General features: G+C 42.5%; 3 protein-coding genes across 4 annotated transcripts in view; all 3 read right to left on the bottom strand.

The window, feature by feature from the left end:
• etfbkmt (electron transfer flavoprotein subunit beta lysine methyltransferase) lies at nt 1–5,859 on the bottom strand. Its single transcript, XM_041795079.1, has 4 exons — nt 5,698–5,859; nt 4,341–4,634; nt 2,404–2,534; nt 1–2,087 (listed from the first exon to the last, which is right to left on the bottom strand). The coding sequence occupies exons 2-4, from the start codon at nt 4,619–4,621 to the stop codon at nt 1,738–1,740; spliced, it is 762 nt and encodes a 253-aa protein (XP_041651013.1). The 5' UTR covers nt 4,622–4,634; nt 5,698–5,859; the 3' UTR covers nt 1–1,737.
• Nucleotides 5,860–12,404: 6,545 nt separating this feature from the next.
• On the bottom strand, nt 12,405–17,872 carry LOC121514763. Of its 2 annotated transcripts, none has more exons than XM_041795062.1 (3): nt 16,171–17,872; nt 14,315–14,371; nt 12,405–12,771 (listed from the first exon to the last, which is right to left on the bottom strand). In XM_041795062.1, exons 1-3 carry the CDS (start codon nt 17,651–17,653, stop codon nt 12,656–12,658), a joined length of 1,656 nt encoding a protein of 551 aa, XP_041650996.1. In that variant the 5' UTR covers nt 17,654–17,872; the 3' UTR covers nt 12,405–12,655. The 2 variants fall into 2 exon arrangements, with proteins under 2 accessions (XP_041650996.1, XP_041650997.1); XM_041795063.1 differs by lacking the exon at nt 12,405–12,771 and adding an exon at nt 13,499–13,874.
• Nucleotides 17,873–17,877: 5 nt separating this feature from the next.
• Nucleotides 17,878–26,537, bottom strand: part of si:ch211-106e7.2 — a 30,026-nt gene continuing 21,366 nt past the window's right edge. Inside the window, exon 2 of the mRNA XM_041795211.1 lies at nt 17,878–19,975. Within this exon, the coding sequence (XP_041651145.1) occupies nt 17,878–19,929 (2,052 nt within the window). The 5' untranslated portion in view covers nt 19,930–19,975. The remainder of the gene's footprint in view (nt 19,976–26,537) is intronic.

Genomic DNA, 26,537 nt, shown 5'->3' with positions numbered 1-26,537 from the left:
ACAATTATTGCAAATTGAAAGTTACACCTTAGTGTATGTGGGAGATTGATTGCAAGAGACTGGACAAGATTCACATTTACGCTTTTACTGTTGGTACTGTAATTTGTTGACAGACCATGTCATTGCGATACAGAAAGGAGAAGAGCACTGCATATCACAAAGAAAAAAAAAACAAAGAAAAAACAAAAGTAGAAATGTGAACAAAGGACAATCTTCTCAGGGAAAACTGTACATGCAGTGCTGTAGGAATTACAGTGCAGTCTTCCAACACCTCCTGATGTTCCTGTCTGTTGGGCCACAAATTCTCATCCTCATCACAACGAGTATCTTCTCTTGTGACGCAGCATGGAAAGTCTTTGAGAGTGTCTTATCCAGCCTCTGCAGGTATCTGCTGTGATGTCATCACACACAGCATCCATGGCAGCCAGAAGGGTCATCTGTGTGTGTGGCTGGCGATCATATATTTTTATCTCCATGCTGAGAAAATTCCTCAATCATCAAATTCTCCTCAATCAAATTCCTTGATCATTGGTTGATCTAATGCTTCACACATCTCCCTTCTTAGAGAAAGTCAAGATTCACCTGGGAGTGATGTACCAATTCAGGACAGATTTAGGAAAAAAGAAGTCTAACGGAAATGTATAGAAATACGCTTGACATATTATGACAGGATGTTCAACCATTTTGCATGTAAAGACGTATGCGATGAACTAATGCCTAAATGTTGTGGGGGGGTGAGACTATTCAACAGAGACCCTTTATAATACATTTTGATCAACATGACAGAAGCAAATGATAATGTAGGAAACCGCAGAGGATTGTACAGAATCATTTGCATGGATGTACCAAAGCATTTGCAACTTGATCAAAGAAATGAGAAACTGCTTTTTTGATGTGCACAAGTGACACAATGATGTGAAGATTGAACAAGTAGTTTTGAGAATTTCAATTGTGATCTGAGAAATGTACCAAAGCGACTGAGAAAAACTGTAATATGATGTCACAAGGTTCTGTCCTGGGTCACAGACTAAAACCAGAGGATCTGAGGGGCCGTCCTGGGGTCATAGACTTAAACCATCTCTGAAAGATACTCTGGTGGGAGGCCATGTAGAGCTTTATAAACTAATCAAAGAACTTTAAAATTTACACGGAAACTCACCAATGTATGGACTTTAGACAGACAGGAGAGCGCTGCCGTCATCTAGTTCAGTGTTTTTCAAACTTTATTTGCCCAAGGCACACCTCAGATCATATCTATTGAAAATATTCTCTAAGACACATTACAGTATCTTTAGTTGTTGTATTTTTGTAGTATGAAATATGGTTGTAGACATTCCTGCGGCACATCTCTAAGGTGCACCGGTGTGCCTTGCCACACCGTTCGAGAACCACTGGTCTAGCCTGCTATAAAAGTGTGTATTCATCTGTTGGCTCAGAGACAGAAACGGCTTATCTGTGATGAAGTTTTTTAGATAATAAAATGGATTCTGGGTGTCCAAGACCCATGGGGCTGGTCCAGATATCAGGGGCCTCTCGCATCATGTGGGCGCCACATTGTAGAGGGGCATCTGTGTCTCATGATGTGTTAGCAAACAGAGCATTATCGCCACCTAGAGTGAGGTGTGGGCACCATGTGGAGGCCTCCATTCAGACGTATTCGCCATGTGACTGAGTAAACCGATGACACTTGTATTCATCTGAACTGTCATAGTTGATCAGATAAATGTTCTCGTGTTGTCAGAGCTCTGGCGTGTAGCTCCACACGCCGCTACAGCTCAGACCGTAGTTCTCCTCTCTCACGCTCTCAGGCAGCTCAAACTGAGCCAGCGGTCTCAAGAGACGCCGGATGCCGTGCTCCTCAAACTGAGCTCTTCCCGGATCTCCGATCAGGACTTTGGTGCCGTGAGTTTTCATGCAGCGGTCCAACCAGGCGTGCAGGCTGGTGGTGAGGGACTCGTCGTAGAACATGTCGCCCAGCAGGATCAGGTCGAAGGCGGCGGGCGGTGAGCCGATCATGTTGTTGGTGAGACACACGGGGGGCGGAACGCCGTTCAGCTCACTGTTCATGTGTGTCGCTACGGCTGCAACTGCAACACAAACAGGCGGTTAAAACTTTACCAAGAGGACAGCGGAGACCAAAAACCTGGGATAAAAGTGACTAAATGTCCAACAATAATCAGTAACAGCAGATCTGTTCTCCTGTCAATCTGATCATTCTTTTCTCTTTTTACATGAACAAAAGAAAAAATATAAATATAAATCTCACCAACTACACACATTTAATGTCAGTGCCTTCTGCATCAGTTATCGTAGTCCTGTGCCAACAACGATCACGCTTTACTGTCTAAAACAACAATCAAATAAACTGGAATAAGTGTAAAACATAATATCATGCATGCATACGAGAGTCGATGTCATTAGCCACCACATGAGCAGCACCACAGAGCGTAGCAGCGATGGCGGAAGCTCCACAACCGCTGCCCAGATCCAGAACCTTCTGACCCCGACACACAGCAGGGTTATCCAGGAGGAACCTGCACACAGAGAGAACTCATAGTTAATTCATAACTATGCAGCTGCTCCATACCTGATGAAAACAGAGATAGAGTCGCACTTACTCTTACCTCTGGAATTAGAACTGAGGGTCAGTGTAGTTTAATTTAACCAAGTATTGATGTAAAAATTCACACTCAGTTGGTCTTTAACTACACTCACTCTCAGTTCTTACATCAATTTTAAGAAGCTGTGACAGAAAAAGGATATCTAACTTTGTATTTACTCAACCTAAACTTCTGCCTTGTCCTGAGGGCTGTGAGAAAACATGTCTGACCAGGTCTTCACCTCTTGAGGAATTTCGAATAGGACCCTTGGGCTGGAGTTTAATGGTATCGACCCCATGGTTCGAGGAGGGGTATAAAGAGGACTGGACATAATGCAAGTCACTCATTCTGCCATGGTCATCCTGTGGTCATGGTTGGTGTGAACACAACCCAGACAGTTTCTCCTGCTGATTGTTGTCGCTGCCTTCATTTGCTCGTCTTTTTAGATATTTCCAACACAATAGATACAGATAATTTTATTATTATTATATACAGAGCTTAACAAATGTATCAGACCACCTGTCATATCTGTCTCAGAGACCATCCAGCATCATGAAGTGCTTTAATGCCGACTCTCTCATTTTCAGTCTCCACGTTTTACCATTTTGAACAGGAATGAGGAATTTCAAACTGAATTCACCCAAATTTGAGCCGGCTCACTGGGCTTCTCTGAGAAGTCAGAAATGAATCAAGCATAACATTCAACCACTAAAACTCATTTTTCTGTTCAGGAATGACAGTAAATAACTATAATTTGACATATTAATCAGAAATATTAATGTGCTTTACTATTTTTTCAGTTTTTTAGTAAATCAGTAAATTTGAAAATTTATGGATAACAATAATAATTCTATTTTAGCATTAAAAATATCATTTGGGTTAAAGAGCTTCTACATATTGGTGTATTAACCATTGCAGAAACATCAAAAATGATTTTGGTAATTACCAATGCTGTTAATTTAGGGCAGCTGTGGCAGAATCCTGACTTTGGTTAGGGTTAGGGTGGGCTAATACATTTGTTAAACACTATACAGTATATTTGTATACTGTATACTGTATAGTAACTTAACCATGGCATGTTATTGTGAATATAACAATTTACTAGAATTTTGTATGAGCATGTATGTGTCATTTAAGTTCTAAAAAGTAAGAAACACAGACGCACCTCCAGTTGCAGTATAGTAATACTTGAATTATCTATATTTTGGCTCTCTGATAGTCATTTTGAATCATTTAATTAACAAAACAATAAATCTGTAAACCACTTCATATACAAACGACTAATCACCATCTCTTAAATGTAAACGTGTGTTTTAGTCAGAAAACCCTTCATCCTCATACACTTGCATTTGTTTATGGAACGGTCATGCCTCTGGCAATATGGCGGGCACGTTGACGTGTCCGCCATATTGCCAGAGGCAGCGGGCAAACAGTCAAAGAGGCGTCTACGTAAATTATGTCTTTGGGTTATAGTACACTTACTTACTTATTCCTACTCTTTCTGCTCATGTTAACTGAGATGCTTCCATGTTTTCAGATTAAGCCGTCTTTCTTCTTGTTAATTTGCTTTTCTAACTCTTTGCTGTTTTATAGAAAAAGTTAAAACATCCATCAGTTATAAAGTGGATAAACTGCCCAGCCCTGGTGTGAACACCCCTCTCTATCCCACCTGTCTGTTAGTGAGGTCAATAAAGTTTCGTTGACTTGAATAAAGCTAGGTAAATAAGGGTCATGTCTCACCGGGACAGCGCCTGTCCCCCGGGCCAGTAGATGGCCCAGTACGGGTCCTCGTAGGGCCACAGCTCGGCTCTCTCCGTCCAGAAGCTGCAGCTCGGAGTGAACAGCCTCAGTCTGAGCTCGGGGGTCAGGCTCTGCTGCCCGGAAATCTCCGTGTTTTCACGGATAAATCTGCGGAGAGCCTCCTCCGAGCTGCTGCTGTGGGACACATATCTCTGTGGGAATGTCCGGAGGAAAACGAGGACCGAAGAGGAAGCTCTGGGGGAGGCTAGAAGACCAAACATGACCGAGAGGAGGCTAGAAGACCAAACATGACCGAGAGGAGGTTAGAAGACCAAACATGACCGAGAGGAGACTAGAAGACCAAACATGACCGAGAGGAGGCTAGAAGACCAAACATGACCGAGAGGAGACTAGAAGACCAAACATGACCGAGAGGAGGCTAGAAGACCAAACATGACCGAGAGGAGGTTAGAAGACCAAACATGACCGAGAGGAGGCTAGAAGACCAAACATGACCGAGAGGAGACTAGAAGACCAAACATGACCGAGAGGAGACTAGAAGACCAAACATGACCGAGAGGAGACTAGAAGACCAAACATGACCGAGAGGAGACTAGAAGACCAAACATGACCGAGAGGAGACTAGAAGACCAAACATGACCGAGAGGAGGCTAGAAGACCAAACATGACCGAGAGGAGGCTAGAAGACCAAACATGACCGAGAGGAGGTTAGAAGACCAAACATGACCGAGAGGAGACTAGAAGACCAAACATGACCGAGAGGAGACTAGAAGACCAAACATGACCGAGAGGAGGTTAGAAGACCAAACATGACCGAGAGGAGGCTAGAAGACCAAACATGACCGAGAGGAGACTAGAAGACCAAACATGACCGAGAAGAGGTTAGAAGACCAAACATGACCGAGAGGAGACTAGAAGACCAAACATGACCGAGAAGAGGTTAGAAGACCAAATATGACCGAGAGGAGGCTAGAAGACCAAACATGACCGAGAGGAGGTTAGAAGACCAAACATGACCGAGAGGAGACTAGAAGACCAAACATGACCGAGAGGAGACTAGAAGACCAAACATGACCGAGAGGAGACTAGAAGACCAAACATGACCGAGAGGAGGCTAGAAGACCAAACATGACCGAGAGGAGACTAGAAGACCAAACATGACCGAGAGGAGACTAGAAGACCAAACATGACCGAGAGGAGGCTAGAAGACCAAACATGACCGAGAGGAGGTTAGAAGACCAAACATGACCGAGAGGAGACTAGAAGACCAAACATGACCGAGAGGAGACTAGAAGACCAAACATGACCGAGGGGATCCAGGAGCTGCTATACTAACCTGTTAGCCACATAACTTTAGCTTCTTTAAACCTGCTAGTACCGTCCCCGCAGTCTAAACCGCCTCCTCTTCCTCCTCTTCCTCCTCCTTCTTCTTTTTATTTTAATTCTAAACCTCCTTATGGCTTCAATAAAACTTTAAGTCAACGATGCGCCCTCCTGTTGTTTCTACACGAGCGCAAAATAATGTGGCACATTAGCTCCAACGACCGCCCGAAAACGCGACACGCCACAAACGTTCCGCTCACAAAGGTTCCTACAGCTTTATTAGTTAAATGTGACAAAAAGGTATTAGAGTTAACAAATATAACTAATATAAATATAACTAATATGTGAAATATAACTGAAACACAATTTAAGATGTCTTTGTTTCTAAAGTGAGAGTTTAAAACTCTACATGTAGAGAGGTATTATTTTTGGCTATTCTTTCCTGTGTTATCAACTTTGACAAACTACGGTGGCCCTAAAGGTCGACTGTACATTCCATTAAATACTTAAAATATTTACTTTAAAAAAACGTGAGGAAAAAGTGCACCCTCTGCAAAAGCTTTTACATATATTACAAAAATATATATAAAAGGAAAATATTTGACATGAGGTGAAATATTTTTTCAAGTGACCCATGAAAGCTTTCATTTTTATTTTGCACCAAGTGAAATGCATTTGCATGTTCAGAGCTAAGCCCACGCGACTCTGTGCTGATGTTTGGTCCAGACAGAGAAACCGAGCAGCTCTCAGTCACTACAGTGACAGTCTGTCTCTGTGGAGCTGATAACATACCAGGTCATTCTGACCCCAAACATCAGCATCTCTGATAAACACGACAGGAGCTGGAGATCATAAGAGAAGGTCTGAAACATTAAAATACAGGAGAAAATATTTGTAATAAATAAAATACACCAGGGGAGAGAACAGAAGAACAACTTTGTTAGACCGACGCGAAAATTCACAAAAATCCTTTGGCAGACCGATCGTGTCTGGGATAGGAAGCTTGACAGAAGAATCTGGAGCTTTGTGGACCGCCACGTTAAAGACTTGGTACCCTCACTGAAATCTTTTATAAAGGCCGCTCTGAGTTTCTCATTCTTCTCTAATCACTCCCTCCTATTGATCCAGATATAACCATGTGTACTCTTGACACACTGACATCAACCATCAGCAAGGATTAGACCCCCAGGAATATTTTCTTAACACCAGATCAGTTCAAAACCCCTTCCACCAGGTTCTTAGTGAATCTGGCCTCCTCTGTCCTAAAAAGAAATGACTTCTTTTTTAAAGATTCTCCACATCTCTGGCACCGCCATGGCCACTAAAATGGCTCCCAGTTTTGCGTGTCTCTTTGTTGGTTTCCTAGAGGAAAAAACTCTGTATGATCCGCAAAAAAACATTTCTCCTTTTCATTGTTTCTTGGAAACGTTACATTGATGATGTATTTTTACTTTGGAAAGGCCTGATCCCAGTCTACTTGAATTTTTAGTTTTTAAATGACAACTTTGCAGGTTTAAGATTCACTCTCGACTAATAACTAATACGTTTTCTGGATATTAATGTCACGAAAAAGATAAAATCCTCTCTTCCTCCCTCTATACCAGTGGTTCTCAACTTATGGGTCGGGACCCAAAAGTGGATCACGGAGCAGTTTTCACTGGGTCGCAACTAGGTGTCTAAAAATAAAAATGATGGTGGCAAAAGTCCTGAAGTCCTTATTCTACATGCATTAATACCTTTTATTTGACCCTGTTTTACTGTGAAATTGGGTTAATTCAAATGTTGGTTCAATATTTCAGCTGATTTATCTCGTCTTCTTGCAATAAATGGACACTTCACCCCTGATAATGAAGTCATTTTATGTTTTAGTTTTCTGGAAAATGGTCAAAAATGGACACACAATGATGTGGAAAGAGGGTCTAAGATTAGTTTGGTCCCTTTTCTTTTTATATCAGGTGTTTTGGTCCAGTCATGCTCCAAACTCAAACATATTTGATTAACTAAACATGCCTTGTTGAGAAGTTTTTGTAAACTTGGGTTGCGATCTGTTGTATGCCAGACTGGTGGGTCCTGAGGCCAGACCAGTTGAGAACCAGTGCTCTATACTACGGAAGAGTATTAGGGCCACTGAAAAAATACTTTTGAGGTGATTTTTTTTTCACTTCTGAGAAAAAAGTCAGAATTCAGAATTCTGACTTTTTTCTCACTAGTGAAAAAAACATGTCTAAAAACTTTTTTAGTGGCCCTAATACTCTTCCGTACTATACTAAACACACAGACACTTCTCCATGCTGCAAGCTTTCATCCGCTCCCTCTGAAAAAAGCCTTCCAGTCAGCCAACTGGTTAGAGTAAAAAGAATCTGCTCTGCTCCAGAACAGTACAATAAAAGTAAAACAGAGATGCTCTCCAAATTCAGAGATAGAAATGATCAGGAACGCTGGCTGATGCTGAAAATAAGGTGGACTCTAGAAGCAGAGAGGATTATCTACTGCTAGATCAGTTAAATCTAACCCCAAACTTGCTTACTGCGCTACATTCTGTCCCAAAACCAAAGATATGAAGACCATGATCCTTAAACACTGGCATGTTCTCCACAATGATCCTACCCTAAAAAATACTTTCACTCAACAACCCACGGTCACCTTCAAAGGAGGCAAAAACATCCAGGACAGAAAAACCACCACCCCAGACAAAAAACAGACAGCTCCAAGGCAGTTTTACATGTGGAACCCGCATTAACTGCCAATATACAAAAAACCTTAAATACTTCAATCATCCAATCACTGGGCTCAAATCAACATTACTCCTAAGCCTTAGCAGGACCAAATCTGATTCTGGGGGGGGGCGCACACACACACACACACACCCACACACACACCCACACCCACACACACACCCACACACACATCTTTTCAGGAAATAGAGAGAAGCATTTTGGTTTTTACTTAAGAAGTTTATTTCCAGGAGGGATGAATGAGGATTTTTCCATCAATGACTTTTTATAATTATTTCTTATTTGGGGATATTATTTGGTTTTTATCTCTAAAAGCTTTTATCTTCAAACTTAGTTTCTGTTTTCTGTTTTTAGACATTTTCTATCGGTGTTTTTACTGATGTCTTTTAGCCTCTCATACACGGTTTTAACTCACCTGCAGACAGCTCTTTAAAATGACCCCAGAATGCACTCTGACCCCACCCAGTGGTCATTTCCTTGTAATGTTCCAACACAAACTTGGTGACAGTTTCCCATCAGACACTCCCCGTGCCTCTTTAACAGTCTATTGGTCTTAAACCGTATAACCACTAAACCAACCCATTTGTGCTGTTACCCCATTGGCTGGTATGCATATGTGGCTGTTTCTGATTGGTTGCATTTATGTAATTTAGTATCATTTTGAAATTTTTTTCACATTTTTTCTGTTTTCACACTACCCTGTTTAGATGTTGCTCACAGTGAGGTTCTTGATGACCCTGATGAAGGCTACATGCCGAAGCGCATCGGTCTAATGAAGTTGTTCTCTGAACTCCAAGTGATGCTGAAGATTTCTCTTCATCCTCCGTGCACCTTGGAAGTCGGTGAAGTTGTGCCAGAGTTTCCCACTTCATATAAAACACACCTACAAACCTCCTATGTTTGAGATTTTTACCCTTCACTACTTTAAATACCCTCTGACTGTACCTTTAAATCTCACTGGTGTTGTTTCTTCTTGATCTTGTAACGATTATTTTACAGTGCTTTATAAATAATAAAGTTGTGTTTTGCTGCAAGCCTTCTCCACTCGTCCACTCTGTGTGCGACAGTGATTGCATTCCCCTCCTTTGGCTTTAACTTTGTTTCTTTAATTTTAAAACAATGCTACATCAAGCCCTTTCGTTTCATTTTGTTCTCCTTGACAGAAAATAAAAGCAGTGATGGAAATTTACAAAGTCTCTTTTAATCATGTGACGGAAACTTGCAGCAAAAATGACCTTTTTTAGCTGACAGTCTAAAACTTAAACGGAAAATTCCAGGTGGTTGTCTTCATGATCTTATCTTGCAGTCTTGCTGGGTGACTCCCTGCTACCGTGTTTATTCTGGTTAGAGCCGGATTCACCACGCCCTTCTTGGTAAAAGGATCTAACCAACTGACAGGTAACATTATCTCTGGAGATTTGGTCTAGGTATGAAACCCAGCGTGGAAACGTGTCCTACTATCGATTAAAACAGGGATGCATCCCTCCTCAGTCGTGCTCAGAAAAGTTTTACCCCGACCAGGAGGGATCCAGTGGAGTCTGATCAGACTACTGAGGTGGGAGATAATGTGGAGTAAGATATCATTTCATGGAGCTACTGACAATGACCACTAACAAAACACAAGCTCACATATGCAATGATAACCCCCACACCAGGCCTCTGAGCTGACCTTTGACCTCTGAGCAGGTCTGTTTGGGATTGAAGAGACACAGTAAATCAGACAAACCCTGGAGAGAGAAAAACAAAGACACGGAGACATCGTCCACATGTAGGCGAGCACTTTTGAAAGTGGAGCTTTTCCAGATAATCCTGTCCTCAACGCTCCGCTCTGCACCCACATAAAAATAAAAAATACGCCTTTCTGCAGTGTCAGGATCACGCCATGTTAGCAGCAGTCTGCCTTCACAGAAGCAGCTCACGGACACCAAACGTCCACATTTTTCACCATTCCTGAGATTAACATCGGAATTTTTCAAAGTTTTTTTCAGTCAGATTTCTGACTTTTATCCCAAAGCTCTGACTTTTTCTAAGAATCAGAGAAAAAGTGATGGATCTCAGTTTTTCCCCTTTTTCTACTCCTCTTCTGTCAGGTTACCTTTTAGTAAAATTCAATTCTTTATGTTTTTAAACAGACATTTCAAAACTACGTAGACTATCTGAGGCTAACCCTACATAACGCTCATGAAATACTACTAACTATAGATGTCTCAGAATATTATTATTATATTGTTCGGATTACACAGAAATATTTTCTCCATTTTTAAGACTGAAACTGAAGTTTAAATCCTTTTAAACTGACGGTAGAGAGCTAACTAGTCACAACGCTAACAAGTGTCTTGATTTCTCCCCTCAATGATTATTGTAAATATAAGTCTGCAGATTATTCTGGTTCTGAATTGGAGCTATTCTCCAGATTCAATGTCAACACAGGCCGCTGTAGAAAAAACGTTTATTTACATGAGGTAACAAACAGCTGCAAAAGGCTGGAAACATTCAGAATGAAACTGCATTCTCCAATGATTATTGTAAATATAAGTCTGCAGATTATTCTGGTTCTGAATTGGAGCTATTCTCCAGATTCAATGTCAACACAGGCCGCTGTAGAAAAAACGTTTATTTACATGAGGTAACAAACAGCTGCAAAAAGGCTGGAAACATTCAGAATGAAACTGCATTCTCCAAAGTAGAAAATTCTTACACATTTGTTTTCTCATCGTTTATAAAAATATATGTTTCATGCACAAATATAAAAAATAAAAGTGTTAACACTGTTGACAGTAAAATAAAAGCGTGTCAGGTTCAGTTGATTCAAGACTTTAAGTCTGCACATTCATGACTTTTCATGTAAACGTGTTTAAACATTCAAAATGAATCAAACGTGATAATGACAAGTTTCATACAGGTTCAGTTTACATGTCAGTTTAATAAACGGTTATGGTCATTCAGATACTTAATCACGTTTTCTATAGTCTGTCTCTAACACATTTACCCTCTGGCCAAGCAGCCCAAACATCATTTCTGTGGCTCTCTCTCCCAGCATGCCCTGTGCTGATAAGAATGAATGGGGACCAATGAGCAACAAGACGACAGGAAGTAGGTTTAAAAACATCAAAGGGTGACATCATCATTCTAGAGCCTGTTAATGACATAAAAAGATGACATCATCTTTTTAGGGCCTATTTAAGACAAAGGATGACATCATCTTTTTAGGGCCTATTTAAGACAAAGGATGACATCATCTTTTTAGGGCCTATTTAAGACAAAGGATGACATCATCTTTTTAGGGCCTATTTAAGACAAAGGATGACATCATCTTTTTACAGCCTATTTAAGACAAAGGATGACATCATCTTTTTAGGGCCTATTTAAGACAAAGGATGACATCATCTTTTTACAGCCTATTCAAGACAAAGGATGACATCATCTTTTTAGAGCCTATTTAAGACAAAGGATGACATCATCTTTTTAGAGCCTATTCAAGACAAAGGATGACATCATCTTTTTACAGCCTATTCAAGACAAAGGATGACATCATCTTTTTAGAGCCTATTTAAGACAAAGGATGACATCATCTTTTTAGAGCCTATTTAAGACAAAGGATGACATCATCTTTTTACAGCCTATTTAGGACAAAGGATGACATCATCTTTTTAGGGCCTATTCAAGACAAAGGATGACATCATCTTTTTAGGGCCTATTTAAGACAAAGGATGACATCATCTTTTTAGAGCCTATTTAAGACAAAGGATGACATCATCTTTTTAGAGCCTATTTAAGACAAAGGATGACATCATCTTTTTAGAGCCTATTTAGGACAAAGGATGACATCATCTTTTTAGAGCCTATTTAAGACAAAGGATGACATCATCTTTTTAGGGCCTATTTAAGACAAAGGATGACATCATCTTTTTAGAGCCTATTTAGGACAAAGGATGACATCATCTTTTTACAGCCTATTTAGGACAAAGGATGACATCATCTTTTTACAGCCTATTTAGGACAAAGGATGACATCATCTTTTTACAGCCTATTTAAGACAAAGGATGACATCATTTTTCTCGAGCCTTTTTAAGACGAAGACGTTGGTCTAAAATGAAGAGTATACCCACTTCTGCACACACCACACCACCACTGGTGCTGATCCATTGCTAAGATGAGTATTTTCTTCACAGTGCATCTTAAGAACACAGAGGCATGGCTTCAGGTAAAATGGAGACACGTTTTTCTACTGTTGTGTCAGGCCTGCTGCGTTTTCTCCTTATATTTCTTCTGGAAGTCCTGGAACAGGCTGGACGTTGGTTGCTGTGGAGGATCTTTCTTCTTCTGTGAACATGAAGGATTCCAGGTTGAAGCTGTGGAGCAGATCATTCATGATTAGAACAAAGCTGCATCATATTTTTATTCTAACTGTCCCACTGATCTGCAGATTTCCTCCAGTTTAAAAACATAAAAATCTAAGACTGATGATTTAAAATAAGAAAAAGTTAAAATAATAAGATAAAAAGTCAGAAATGTGGGAAAATAGATTTCTGTTTTCATCTCACAGTTATCAGGAAAAGCTATGGTTTTGACGTTTATTTCATATTTTGATCATTTCAGTTCACATCTTTGGCTTTTTATCTTTTTTTTTTTTAACCTTTTTTGATGGCCTCTTGTATCCTCAATTTTAAATTTTAAGTAATATTTTGACCTATGAAACTCAAAGTTATTTTTTTTCGCAGGCTTTGACATTTTGATGATTTCGAAATTTATCTCATATTTTGACCTTTAAAACTCATTATTTCAAATTTTTATCTCACATATTGATGCTTAAAAATCCTGATTTAAATGTTCTGTCTTATATTTGCTTTTTACAAACATGATTTTGACTTTAAATGCCTTTTGAGCTAATACATTTGAATTTTTATCTCAGATTTTGAGCCTTTAAACTCAGAATTTTTCCTTTTTTTAAATCTCAAAATCCTTTATCATCAGTGCTAAGGTTTTTTCCCCCATAATGCATTGCTGGTAAAAATGAGGTTGACAGTTAATGGTTAAATGTTGGCCTTGTTCGGCCCTTAGGTTGGGTCCCTGCTGTGATTGAGTTTGCCCCCCCGCCTTAGAGCATCTCTACTATGGGGCTCTAAAAATCCTGGATAAAAACAAATGAGACTCCATCACTGCCATGATCAGACAACTTCATCCTTTTGGATAGATATTTGTGTCTCTCATATGTATACTGGACTAAAAACACTCACCAGATATCCTAAATATCTGCATTTTGAGTAAGTTTGAGCTCATAAATCTTCTTTTGAAATCTTAGAATTAAATTTAATCTTAATTAGATCTTTTGAAAAACTTCCCTATTTGACCTGGAAATAATGGTGTCCAATCAGCCGCCAGCTGGCAACTTCTGATCCCCCCTTATTTCCTGATCTCATCGCCTGTTTTTACAGGAGTCTATCTGCGTGTTTAACTGTGAAAATAAGCAGACAGAAGTATGAAAAGAATTAAAACAACTGATAAACACAGTTCTCAGTTCAGTTCACCGCTCCCTCCCCAGTCTGGCTCTGTCTGGGTTTTTTGGACTTTCCAGGACTCACACCTGCCCTGGAATGTGAGCTCTCATGCTGTGGAGGTGTGCGGATTACTGAATCTGTCATACTGAGGGTTATTCCCATCATCATCAAGATTGAAAAAACACAAAAAAATCTCACTTTTTGTGAGATGAATCTAGACTATATGGAGGTTTAACTTTTTTAAATTGAAAAAAAATTAATTTTCTTAAACTCATCTGTAAATACACAATTTACCACAGCTGTTGGCTGCTCTATAAACCTGAAAATAAACCTTTAAAGTGCTTGGATTTGACCTTGGAAGAAGCACATGAACTCTGATTTATGTTTGTGTTTTTACCTTTTTCCCTTGACACCGCTGTCTCTGAGCTCTTTATCTCGACGGGTTTGGTCTCACCTAAAAAGAGAGAAAAAAAAAAAAACATCAAAACTGAAAAAAAAGTCACCAGCAAACAACAGAATCAGGATGAGTCAAAGCAGAGAAAGCTTCTCTTTTTATACAGCCTTCATTTAAACATCTATAAAACAATAGCTAAAGATGATGATGCTCCGCCCACCTCCACTGCTTACATCCACTATTCGATTGAAGAACATTCAATGAAACGTCTTTGGTGTATTTACTAAAGCAGTGGTTCTCAAATGGTGTGCCGAGGCTCACCAGTGAGCCTTAAGGCAAGTCTACGTGTGCCGTGGGAATTTGTACCATATGTATTTACTACGACTTTATGGCAAGAACTGTAACCAGGCCTGCCCGCAGATCTGGACCCCTAAAAAACCCCAGATAATGGACCCTCCCGAGTTGGGATTTATTGATGATCTCAGTGTGTGTGTGTTGGATCAGTAGCATTGGTGCTAGCATCCTGGCTAACAGTTACCTCATTTAGGGATGACAAGCATAGCAAGCTATTATTGGATTGAATTGGTGTTAAAGTTATTAATTTGTGCAATTTTTAACCAAGTTAAACATTTTTTCTACTCACTTTTGCCATTTCTTTTTACTGCTTTTTGTGCCACTTCTTATTACTACTTTTGACCCATTTTTGCCATTTTTACAGTACTTTTTGCCACATTTCACCCATTTTTGCCACTTTTACGGAACTTTTAACCACATTTCACCCATTTTTGCTACCTTTTTGGAAACTTTAAACCCCATTTAACCCATTTTTGCTACCTTTCAGGTAACTTTTAACCCCATTTAACCCATTTTTGCTACCTTTTTGGAAACTTTAAACCCCATTTAACCCATTTTTGCTACCTTTTTTAGGACTTTTTCCCACATTTAACCCATTTTTGCTACCTTTTTGGAAACTTTTAACCACATTTAACCCATTTTTGCTACCTTTTTGGGAACTTTTCGCACAATTTTGCTACTGTTTGGCCATTTTTTGCCATTTTCTCCCATCACTTTTAACCCCTTTTTACCACCTTGTAGTAACTTTAACCCTTTTTGCCACTTGTGATCTATTTTGCCACCTTTTTTGCCCACTTTGACCCTTTTTTCTTATCACTTTTATCCCATTTTTACCACCTTTTTACACGGTTAATCCTTTTAGGCCAATTATAACCCATTTTTGCCACTATTTTGACACTTTCAACAAGTTTTGGCCAATTTCAACCCATTGGTTGGCCATTTTTTTTACCAATTTTTGCCCATTTCTGACTGTTTAGCCACTTTTTGCCCAATTTTGTTTTTCCATCACCTTTAACCCATTTTTGCCACCTTTTGCCATCTCCATGATCCCCCAGTTGGCTGGGCCCCTGAAAGCTCTCCCCTTAAAGGCCATCATGACTGTAACGTTATTTAAAAAGTTTATTTTGTATTGATCTAAATATGGTGTGCCTTGAGATTTTGGCTTAACCTTAGGTGGGTGAAAAAAGTTTGAAAACCACTGAACTAAAGCATTCTGGAGTCAGAGCTTGCTCCTGGCTCTAACCAGGAAGTATTACTTTTATTTTGGGGGCTTTTAGCCTTTTTATTTTTGATAGGACAGCTGAAGAAAGACAGGAAATATGGGAAGAAGGAGAGGGAGCAGACAAGCTGGGACAGTGCCGGGATCACATCATCATCTAGCAGAGCATCATCGACTACAACCTCCTGACACGTTCTCTTCCAGCTGAGTTGAACTGGCACCCAGGAAGGATATTTTTACATCTTGTAAAGGCTCTGACTGTAGAGCAGCTTTCTCTTGGACTTACTTGGTGCAGGATCATCCTGGGTTTCCATCTCGCTGGGGCCATCTTGCAGGCTGAAGCTTGTGGGCAACACACTGAACACGAGGACGTTTTTATCCTGCAGAGGTCTGACTGTGTAACTTCGTTCTTCAGCATCTTGCGTCTGTTGATCAGCAGGATTCCTGAGCACTGCCACGTCCCTCTTCAGCTTCTCCTTCCTTTGTTTGATCAATTTGGAAAGCAACTTCCTTGTACCTTTCTCCCTCCTCTTTTCAGAGACAACCGTCTGCTTCAAACCGGATTTCTTGAGTCTCATCTTCTGAATCCTCAATGTGCATCTGTGCATTATTTGACTTTGGTAGAGACTTTTTCGCCATTTTTCGTAAATCCTTAATTTTACTGAGGGTTCCTCTGCAGGAGCAGGTTTACTTGGCTTTCTCTTCAGAGGGCTGACGAGCACAGAAATGACTCCAGGAGGACTTGGTGAGCCAATGGATTCTGCTCCTGGAGGTGTCTTTTTGCTGACACTTGGATGGCACTCGTCCTGTTGTGGTGAGCCGAACAGTGCCAGCTTTACAGTTCGATAATGTGAGGTTGAAGGTTGATGATCAGCTAAACTATCCCGACTTCCTGGGACATCCTCAGATGTCTGAGCTGAATAAAAACCTTTGGGGCATTTTTTTAGTTTCTTAGAGGAATGAAGTTGATCATGATTGTGTAGTCGCTTCTCCTTTCTCATAACCGTTGCTTGACTAAGTTTAAGGGTCACTCTTTGCTCCTCGATATTTTCTGATGGCGTCTCTCCCAGATCTTCTGACGCCAGCTGACCCCGTCCACTGCTCTCCTCCAGTTCACTTTCACGGCTGAAGAGATCAGGCAGTACATGACTTGGCTGATCTTGTTTGTCATCCACAGAATTGTCTGATTGAATCTCTGACTGGACTTCAGAGTCTTCCCTGGGCTGATTTGTGATTTTGCTGTTGTTTGTCCTCTCCTGAGCTTGTCCAGAACCATCTTCCAAGTCTGCCGGCTGCTCTGAATTTCTATCATCACTCCTGGAACCACCATTGACCTCATTTTCACTCATGAACATGATGTTCGACGGGTTGCTGATGACTGAGCTAGGAATAGTATTTGATTCTTCATCCTCATGAGGATAACTGGTTTTAGTAAACGTGATCATTTGTGTGTCAGTGCTCTCTGGACCTTTGGCCGGGTTTTCTTCCTCTGATTCACCATCAAACTCAATCACAAACACGTCCTGTTTCCCTGGTTCTGCCGCCATCCCCTCATCGGCGGTCGGGTCAGTGACTTCATTGCGACTTTGCTCTTTCTGACACTGACATTCACCTGAAGCCGTGCCTGACCCATAAAAGATTTGCTTCAACATTTCAACACAGCACACCTCTTCTATTGGACTGATGGACTTGCACTGTTGTGTGGAGTCACTCAATGAGGAACTGAACACTTCTTGTATCTCCACTTCCTCAGAGTTATTCTCCTCCATGTCTTGCTGAATGTTAGTGACCCCGCCTGCTTGTTTAAAGATGGCTATGGCCTCCTCCAGAGGTAGAACTTTCAGCTGAAGGGAATCGAGAGGATCATTGCACTGACTTTTATTTGGAGCAACTGTTTGTGTGGAAGTCTCTCCTGGGTTTTGGTCACACAGGTTGACCAGTTCAGGTTCTAACTCCTTGATTGGTGAGTCACTTCTGATTGGAGCAGGAATACTCACGGGAGGCCGAACTCTTTATCGATGTCATCTAGCTGCTCATTCAGGTTCAGCCATGAGGATTTGTAGGGTGGTTCTGTGTAGACGTTGTTGTGAGTAAGGATGTGGTGCTGCTTGAGAAAGGCTGCATGGACCTTTTTTGCACGGGATGCAATGACAGTGTCCTCTGTTACGTGTTGGTCGCAGAAAGTTTTTGCATTTAGAGTTAACTTTTCATACCAATCTGACTTCCTTAGAGTTTCACATTTTTCATAATTTCCATCCCATAGATGCATTACAATGCTCACTCCAGGATCTGACATTTTTGAACTTGTGCTTTGAGCAGCCTGCTTTTCTTCAAAAAACCTTACAATCTTTTCTAATTCGGAAGACCTGCAATCGATAGTTTGGATTTTAGAAAGTTCAAGAAAGCCAGTCTCCAAATCTGCCGGCTCCTTATGTTGGCTCGCTGCAGATTCTGAACCTGCTGCTTCTGGAGCATTTGGAGGAATATGCCCGACTGCTTGCGTGCTAACTGCTTGCTCTGCTCGCGTGTTGTCGGTTCCTAAGTGTTTCAGAGACAAGTCTTGATGTCTCATTGAGTCTGAGAGTGATGCTGAGTGGTTGTTGGAGGGTGAAGAACCACTGATTTTAGATTTGTCAGACGCTACTGGATTTGGGTTCTCTGGAACAAGGAAGGACTTGTTCCTAAATTCTTTTGCCTTGTTGATGTTGTCATTTTTCTGACTGTCACTAACAGATTCATCAGTCATGACACCTGCAGAATTGGTTACATTAGAGGAGGCGTGCTGCGCTGCATCCTGGGACAATGGTGGCACAACAGCAACCGCTCTTGTACGACCAGGAGACGAGTGAAGAGCACCAGATTTTGATGAGCGTAGCATTTCCATTATAAAGCGTTCTGCTCTGCTATGTTGTGTCGTGAGCTGAGATTCAGTACTTAGAGTTTGACCCTGATTCCCGCTGGACCCCTGAGTATTTGTAGGGAAAAAAGCATTTGATGCTGTTCTTCCATCTGTAACGCCGTCTCCAGCTGCTCTAAGGTAGACGTTAGGTACAGAGCTGTGCTGACGTGGTGCATTGTTGCTTTGCTGCGTTTGTTGTGTTGATATGTTGGTGGTTTTAGACAAGGACCACTGAGAGCTGAGAGCTGAGGACTGAAGGGTGCAGGAGTTATTTTCTGCAGACTGCACATTAAGATTGGACTCCATGACTGGATTTGATGAACCCATGTTCCCTGAAGGACCACCAGTTAATTCTGCAGGGACAGACTTATGCAGATCCTCCACAATCTTGGCAATCTCTCTTAAGTCATCAAAGGAATATGAGGAACACACATTTGTCCCTGATGGCCTGAAGCTGTCTGAAGGCCTGCTGCTGTTGAGTTGTTTGTGGTTCTGCTGAACTACGCGACTCATGGAGAACCCCCCCACAGCTTGTTGGACTGATACTGAGGAGATAGTGCCTCTGTTTCTTAAAGACTGAGAGACAGCAGTGTTATATTTCGGCAGGGGGGCAGGAGGAGAGCATCCATTCTGGATGCTGTTTTGCCTGCGGTGGAGGTTATGAGCAGCAGAGGGTACTAACACATTGGAGCGAGCCGCATGCTCATTGGGAAACGAGGGGACTGAGGTGTTTGCTGGTCTTCTATTCATACTCTGGGAGCTGTTCTGTTGAGCCATGCCATGGACAGCCATGTTTGCATTCATCATGTTGGGCTGACTTTGTGTGGAGGAACTTTGTGGAGGATTCTGAGGAAGTACATGTTGGGTGGAAGCCTGAGATCCATTAGTGATAATCCTTTGAGAATTTCCACTTCTATTCCACTCTAATCCGTATTGACCCAGAGTTCCCATCCGCCAGCTCCTGCTCCATCCCTGAGAACTTTGTTGTGGAAAGACTCCGTTGGTTAACGTCCTGTACAGCTGTGGGCTGTTTGCATTTTGTTGACTCCTTGTTCCATTTTGAAAATGCTGAGTGAGGGCTTGTGAGGTCTGCAAGGCTGGAGCAGCTCGTTGGTTTTGTCTGTACGTCCACGGATGAGAATCCATCTCCGTCACCTGTTAAGCCTCGTAGCAGCTCCAAGTGGGGAACTCTCTAAAAGAGAAAAAGAGAAATTCAACATATTAAACTCACAGTAGGTGGATAACGCTGCCACGGCACTCTCAATCTAAACAAAGATGACGAGTAGAGGCCAACCTGCTACCAAGCTCCACCCATCTGATTGCTTACTTCCTGTTGTGAATTGAAAACTCAATTTTCTAACTTAACTAAATCCATTTGGCATAAAGTCCTCTATGATCTGGTGATGTGCAAAAGTCAGATGAGTGGAGAAAGTAAAGAGCAGACATTAGGAATCACCGTGAATGTGGTAAAGCTCCATTAAAGGTCTAGGTGGCGCTGCAGTTATCAACAGAACATTTCTATATCGGCTACAACCCCTAATATTTACACAGTGATTTTTACCACAGGAAAACTGGTTTACCTGGAGGGGAGGGGATCCAGATCACTGATAACCTAGTCCTGCAGACCTTCTACTACAGGTCTAGACAGATGAAGGAGTCTACAGGGGTCTAGGACTGAGATAAGAGTCTCAGTCCCAGAGTCTAGAGGAGTCATGAGCCGGATCCCAAGTCTCTTAATGAATGGTCCTCTGCCCTACGGCTTCGCTAGAACTGGAAGTAGTCTTTGATCCGCCATCTTAAAGACTGTCCCAAAGACTCTTACGTGGTTTTAAGACCCAAGCCATAAGACCAATGACTGAGATAAGAGGCTAGAGGAGTCTAGGACTGAGACCAGAGTCTAGAGGAGTCCGGGACTGAGACCAGAGTCCAGAGGAGTCATGGACTGAGATCAGAGTCTAGAGGAGTCATAGACTGAGACCAGAGTCCAGAGGAGTCATGGACTGAGACCAGAGTCCAGAGGAGTCATGGACTGAGGCCAGAGTCCAGAGGAGTCATGGACTGAGACCAGAGTCTAGAAGAGTCTAGGACTGAGACCAGAGTCTAGAGGAGTCATGGACTGAGACCAGAGTCTAGAAGAGTCATGGACTGAGACCAGAGTCCGGAGGAGTCTAGGACTGAGACCAGAGTCTAGAGGAGTCATCATGGACTGAGACCAGAGTCTAGAGCAGTCTAAGACTGAGACCAGAGTCCGGAGGAGTCATGGAGTGAGACCAAAGTCTAGAGGAGTCATGGACTGAGACCTGAGTCTAGAGGAGTCTAGGACTGAGACCAGAGTCTAGAAGAGTCATGGACTGAGACCAGAGTCCAGAGGAGTCATGGACTGAGACCAGAGTCCAGAGGAGTCTAGGACTGAGACCAGAGTCTAGAAGAGTCATGGACTGAGATCAGAGTCTAGAGGAGTCTAGGACTGAGACCAGAGTCTAGAAGAGCCATGGACTGAGACCAGAGTCTAGAAGAGTCTGGGACTGAGACCAGAGTCCAGAGGAGTCATGGACTGAGACCAGAGTCTAGAAGAGTCATGGACTGAGATCAGAGTCTAGAGGAGTCTAGGACTGAGACCAGGGTCTAGAGGAGTCATGGACTGGGATAAGAGGCTAGAGGAGTCTAGAGGACTCAGACCAGAGTCTAGAGGAGTTTAGGACTTAGATAAGAGGCTAGATGACACTAGAGGACTGAGATAAGAGGCTGGAGGACTCTAGGACTGAGACCAGAGTTTAGAGGACTGAGACCAGAGTCTAGAGGAGTCATGGACTGAGACCAGAGTCTAGAGGAGTCTAGGACTGAGACCAGGGTCTAGAGGAGTTTAGGACTTAGATAAGAGGCTGGATGACACTAGAGGACTGAGATAAGAGGCTGGAGGACTCTAGGACTGAGACCAGAGTTTAGAGGACTGAGACCAGAGTCTAGCTGAGCTGGTTTTCTCCCTCATTTTGTCACAAACATGCTTTTAAACCCTGATATGCTATTAAGACAATAAACCTTGTTGGGATAAGACACATTCATCCCTATCATAGAAAACTATGTCATCAGAGTTTGTAAAACATTCCAACGATTTATCACAAACAAAATAAAGTAGAATAAATGTAAGATAAAGACAAAAATATATGCATAAAGTGCTGGCCTTCTGTTTGATGGCTGGTCTAGGCCCTGCTTTGGTTTAATCTTCTTTCAGCAACCAAATCCAGAGAACTTTAGGACATCCCCACATAGCCAACATTCCTTCATCCAAACTTAAACTCCTTCCATCCTAATATCTGAACATGTCTCTAGTCCGGGTATCCAGCTCCTCCTGGGAGATCCTGGGGCGTTCCCAGGCCAGATGAGATATATAATGCCTCCAGCGAGTTCTGGGTCTACTCTGGGGTCTCCATCCAGTTGGCGAGCCCGGAAAACCCCCACAGGAAGGCGACCAGGAGGTATCCTAATCAGATGCCCGAACCACCTCAACAGGCTCCTTTCCACGAGAAGGGGCAGCAGCTCTACTTTGAGATCCTTCTGGATGTCTGAGCTCTAATGACAATGACTCCCTCTTCCTCGGCAGTAAAACTCTATGGTCTTTAAACGCCAACGGCCTTCAAAGGTAGAAACCAGGTATAAAGTAGGTCAAAATCACAGGTCGATCTTTAAACACTGCCTGCTCTTATCTGTAACTTCAACCTTGAACACTTTGGCTTATCTCACATTCACATCTACAAATAAAGAGGTCCAGGAGGACAGAGCACCTGGGGATATGTGGGACCATGTTTGGAAAATACCAGGAATTAAGAAGGGCAACTGCACAAATACATAAAAAATATGATATTTCAGCACACCGAATCACTGTTTTGACACTGATGCTGCTTTGACTGTATGTTGTCATGATTTTAAAACTTGTAATCATGTTGTTAGCAGAAGTAACAAGCCCAGCGTGCATATAACCGTTTGATGTAATGGTCAAAGATCAGAAGACAGGTATTTAACATGGATTAAAATATAACTTTAACTGGTCAATAATGGTGGTCAGGGGGAGGCTGTTTGCCAACCAACAGGGCACCATTATTGACAGACCCAGATAAGGAAATTATTTTAAAAAACAAGGGAACAGGTGTCCAGTTCCCAGAAAAGCAGAGTAGAAGGGCCCAGGGGATAGAGAGCACATGTAAGCAGTGCACTGTGATCACTTTTTAGTTACTGAATCTCATTTTTATCACTTGAACCTGTGATCTTATTCTTTCGGTCAAATTGAGAGTTTTGCCTTCCAGCTCAGCTCCCTCTTCACCACGACGGTGCGGTACAACGTCTGCAATACCGCAGATGCTGCACACGGCCGCCCCTTGATCTCACATTCCCTTCTACCCTCACTCGTGAACAAGACCCTGAGGTACTTGAACTCCTTCACCTTGGGCAGAGATACTCTCCCCAAGTGTCTGAGTTTGTGCCTCGGATCAGGACACAACTCTCACTTTGGTTATACAGGGACCTGATGGGTCACCGCACTGGCCCTGGGACCCCATATTCCTGCGGTACCTCCCACATTACCCCCCATGGGACACAGCTGTAAGCCTTCTCCAAATTAGAAAAAAACACATGTAGACTGGATGTACAAACTCCCATGCCCCCTCAAGGAGCCCTGCAAAGGTAAGGAGTAGGGGTGGGCATCGAGTCTCGAGCATCGATGGGAACCTGGACTAACATTCCAATTCTCCCGGAATCGTTCAGATTTTTAAATTTCAATTCCTGGTTTTGATGCCCAGTCTGCCGACCGGAAAAAATAGCCGCCAAACACCAACGAAGAAGAAGCTGCAGAAAGTGTGTGTGTGCATCGCAACCATGGACATCGAGAATCGAGAATCGTTAGGAACCAGAATCCAAACGAGGAATCGGAATTGGAACCGGAATCGTTCAAATTCAAATGATGCCCAACCCTAGTAAGGAGTTGGTCCGCTGTCCGATGGCCAGGGCAGAATCCGCCAATTGGCCGAAGCCTCCTTTCCATCACCCTAGAGTAGACTCTCCCAAGGAGGCTGAGTACGGTGAAACCCCCATAATTGGAGCACACCCTCCAGTCCCCCTTTTTGAAAATGGGAACCATCATCCCAGTCTGCCCCTCCACAAGAACTGTCCCAGTCTTCCATGTGAGGTTGAAGAGGCGTGTCAGCCCAACAACGTCCAGAGCCTTCAGCATCTCAGGGCGAATCTCATCTATACCTGACACCCTGCAACCAAGGAGCTTTTTCACCACCTCAGCGACCTCGGACAAGGATCTGGATCATAAGACACTGCCTCCTTGGAGGAGGATGTGATAGGTGGGTTCAAAGTCTTCTTTCCACTGACCAACAATGTTCCCTGTCCAAGTCAGCAGTTCTCCACTCCTGCTAACAACAGCCTGAGCCAAGACCTGCCTCCCCCTCCTGAGTCATTGGACAGTTTGCCAACAACCTGGGTCCCAGAACTCCTCCCACACCTGGGTCCCAAAACTCCTCCCACACCTGGGTCCCAAAACTCCTCCCACACCTGAGTCCCAGAACTCCTCCCACACCTGGGTCCCAAAACTCCTCCCACACCTGGGTCCCAGAACTCCTCCCACACCTGGGTTTCTGCTTCCAAAACTGCTGAAGCTGCAGCACTCTGAGCCACCCTATACCTGTCAGCTTCTTCCAGAGACCCCTGGGCCAGCCAGACCCAAAAGCCTTCTTCTTCAGGTTGAAGGCTTCCTATACCACTGGCGTCCACCAGCCTCACAGACCTGCCTCTAACCATGTCGCTATGGCAATGCCTCAAATGTCAAAAAGCAGGAAGTAGTTATTTCATGAACTTTACAGCATCGTACAATCATCTAATTTCACACACATGACCCTTGTTGGTCACGGTTACAAACCTCATGCTCTTGACGAGTGGGTGTCGATGGCACCCCCTACAATATTTAAAAACATCAGCCCCCGCAGAAGGTTTAACCTTGGATAATGAAAATTGGTGGGCATACAAATCTGGACAAAACCTTCAAATAGCGTCTTGGGGGTGCACAGATGGCCTAGATGGTCTACAGTGCTACCAATGTACGCAGGCGGGCTAGGGTTTGGATCCAGTCTGTGGCCCTTTGCTGCATGTCTCTCCTGTTTCCAGCTCTATCCACTGTCCTCCTATCAAATAAAGGCACAAAAAGCCCCAAAAAATACATCTTTCAAAAAGCATCTTGGACCAATGCCAAAATCCATGTAGGAAGTCCACCATTTTTATTTCACAAACCTGGGTCAAACCTGGTCTACTGTTCTGTAGTGAGCACACACTTTTATTCCTGACAGAGCTGCTTGTTTCTTCTTTATACTTTATCCTGTGTTCTTATGCAATACCATGATCTCGTACGAAACCACACAACATAAATATTAGCAGCTCCAGGGTCACGTGTTTAATCAGAGGACACCTCAGTGGCGATGGCAAAGCCATTCAATATCCCACCGTCTGACAGGAAGTCACCATAACTCTTCCATGAAACATCAAAATTCATTTAAATTCCACATGTATGATGAAGGTCTGCTCCTACTGGGAGGTTTCTGTTATTGTTGTGACGCCCCCTACTGGCAAAAAGAACGGACATATGTGGGCCTTTTTCCTCATTCCTATCACTTATTTTAACCATCTGACCTCAGCTTTGATAGAAAGGCCTCAATAGCTGTCTGCCACTCTGACATGCTTCATTTGTTTTGTTGTCAACTTTTCTTTTAGGTTCATGGACCACCACCACATTGTCACAACCTACAGATTTACTACAGATTTAGCTGTAATGGTTCATAAAGGATAGGCAGCAGGATAACGTGTAACCTGACACATCACTGTCAACAAATATTCAGAACCAGATTTTGATCTCGGCAAAGGTCCAACACAATCAATGATTAAATGTTGAAATGGTTTATCCACAGCAGGAATCGGAAACAGAGGAGCAGGTTTAATACACTGATTAGGTTTACCTGTCAGTTGACATGTGTGACACGTCTTAATGTAAGCAGCAACATCACGCTTAAGACGAGGCCAGAAAAAATAACGCAAAATAACACAGTAAATGTACTCATGAACAAAGACAAAATGCAGACTATGTGGTCTTCCAAACTAGTACTTAGCAAATTCACTATTCAAAGTCACAAACTCTTTAAACTCAAAAGCTCAAATTCACCATCTATCCTCTAAAGGCAGCTACAAACCTTCAGACATGCAGCTAAATACAATAGAGGTGACAAAACAGTACTAGTTACAAACAGCAGGCTACAAACTAGCTTCTTAACATAAGAACCTCACCAAACTGCAAGACTGAATGCACTAAGCAAAGCAACAAACACCACACAGTACAAGCAACAAAAACATTCTCATTTAGTACAGCGAACACACCGCTGAGTGTACAGAAAATGGTAACTCCCCCATGGTTCCTACCTAAACTTAAGCTTACCCTAACTGGTTGGCGTGCCGGGCTCGAGGCGTCACCAAACCCAGAATACTGCAGTAGGCAGTGACTTGACCAACCACAATAAACTGAATTAGGCGCACCCCCTCCCCAGGGTTACCATCAAAAAAGGAAAACAAAAGAAAATAACAAATGAGGAACCGAAGGAAGGACGACCTCAGTCAGCCCAGCAGGAACCTCCGATCTCAACCAGGGAGAATTACCTCTAGCATGGCTTCCATACACAGAAAATGTGCTCATATGTACTTACCCAAAAGAAAGA

Source organism: Cheilinus undulatus, linkage group 9, assembly GCF_018320785.1.
Source record: "Cheilinus undulatus linkage group 9, ASM1832078v1, whole genome shotgun sequence".
Taxonomy (NCBI): Eukaryota; Metazoa; Chordata; class Actinopteri; order Labriformes; family Labridae; genus Cheilinus; species Cheilinus undulatus.
This window is presented reverse-complemented; position numbering and strand designations above follow the sequence as displayed.

What these genes read in the sequence shown, in the direction of transcription:
- etfbkmt (XM_041795079.1), bottom strand. Translation starts at nt 4,621, where the DNA reads ATGTTTGGTCTTCTAGCCTCCCCCAGAGCTTCCTCTTCGGTCCTCGTT. An exon ending in GGGGGACAGGCGCTGTCCCG is followed by an intron (nt 2,535 to 4,340) that starts GTGAGACATGAC and finishes CTCTGTGTGCAG; the next exon opens with GTTCCTCCTGGATAACCCTG. An exon ending in GGCTAATGACATCGACTCTC is followed by an intron (nt 2,088 to 2,403) that starts GTATGCATGCAT and finishes TTTGTGTTGCAG; the next exon opens with TTGCAGCCGTAGCGACACAC.
- LOC121514763 (XM_041795062.1), bottom strand. Translation starts at nt 17,653, where the DNA reads ATGGAGGAGAATAACTCTGAGGAAGTGGAGATACAAGAAGTGTTCAGT. An exon ending in CCAGGATGATCCTGCACCAA is followed by an intron (nt 14,372 to 16,170) that starts GTAAGTCCAAGA and finishes CTCTCTTTTTAG; the next exon opens with GTGAGACCAAACCCGTCGAG. An exon ending in AGCGGTGTCAAGGGAAAAAG is followed by an intron (nt 12,772 to 14,314) that starts GTAAAAACACAA and finishes TCTGCTCCACAG; the next exon opens with CTTCAACCTGGAATCCTTCA.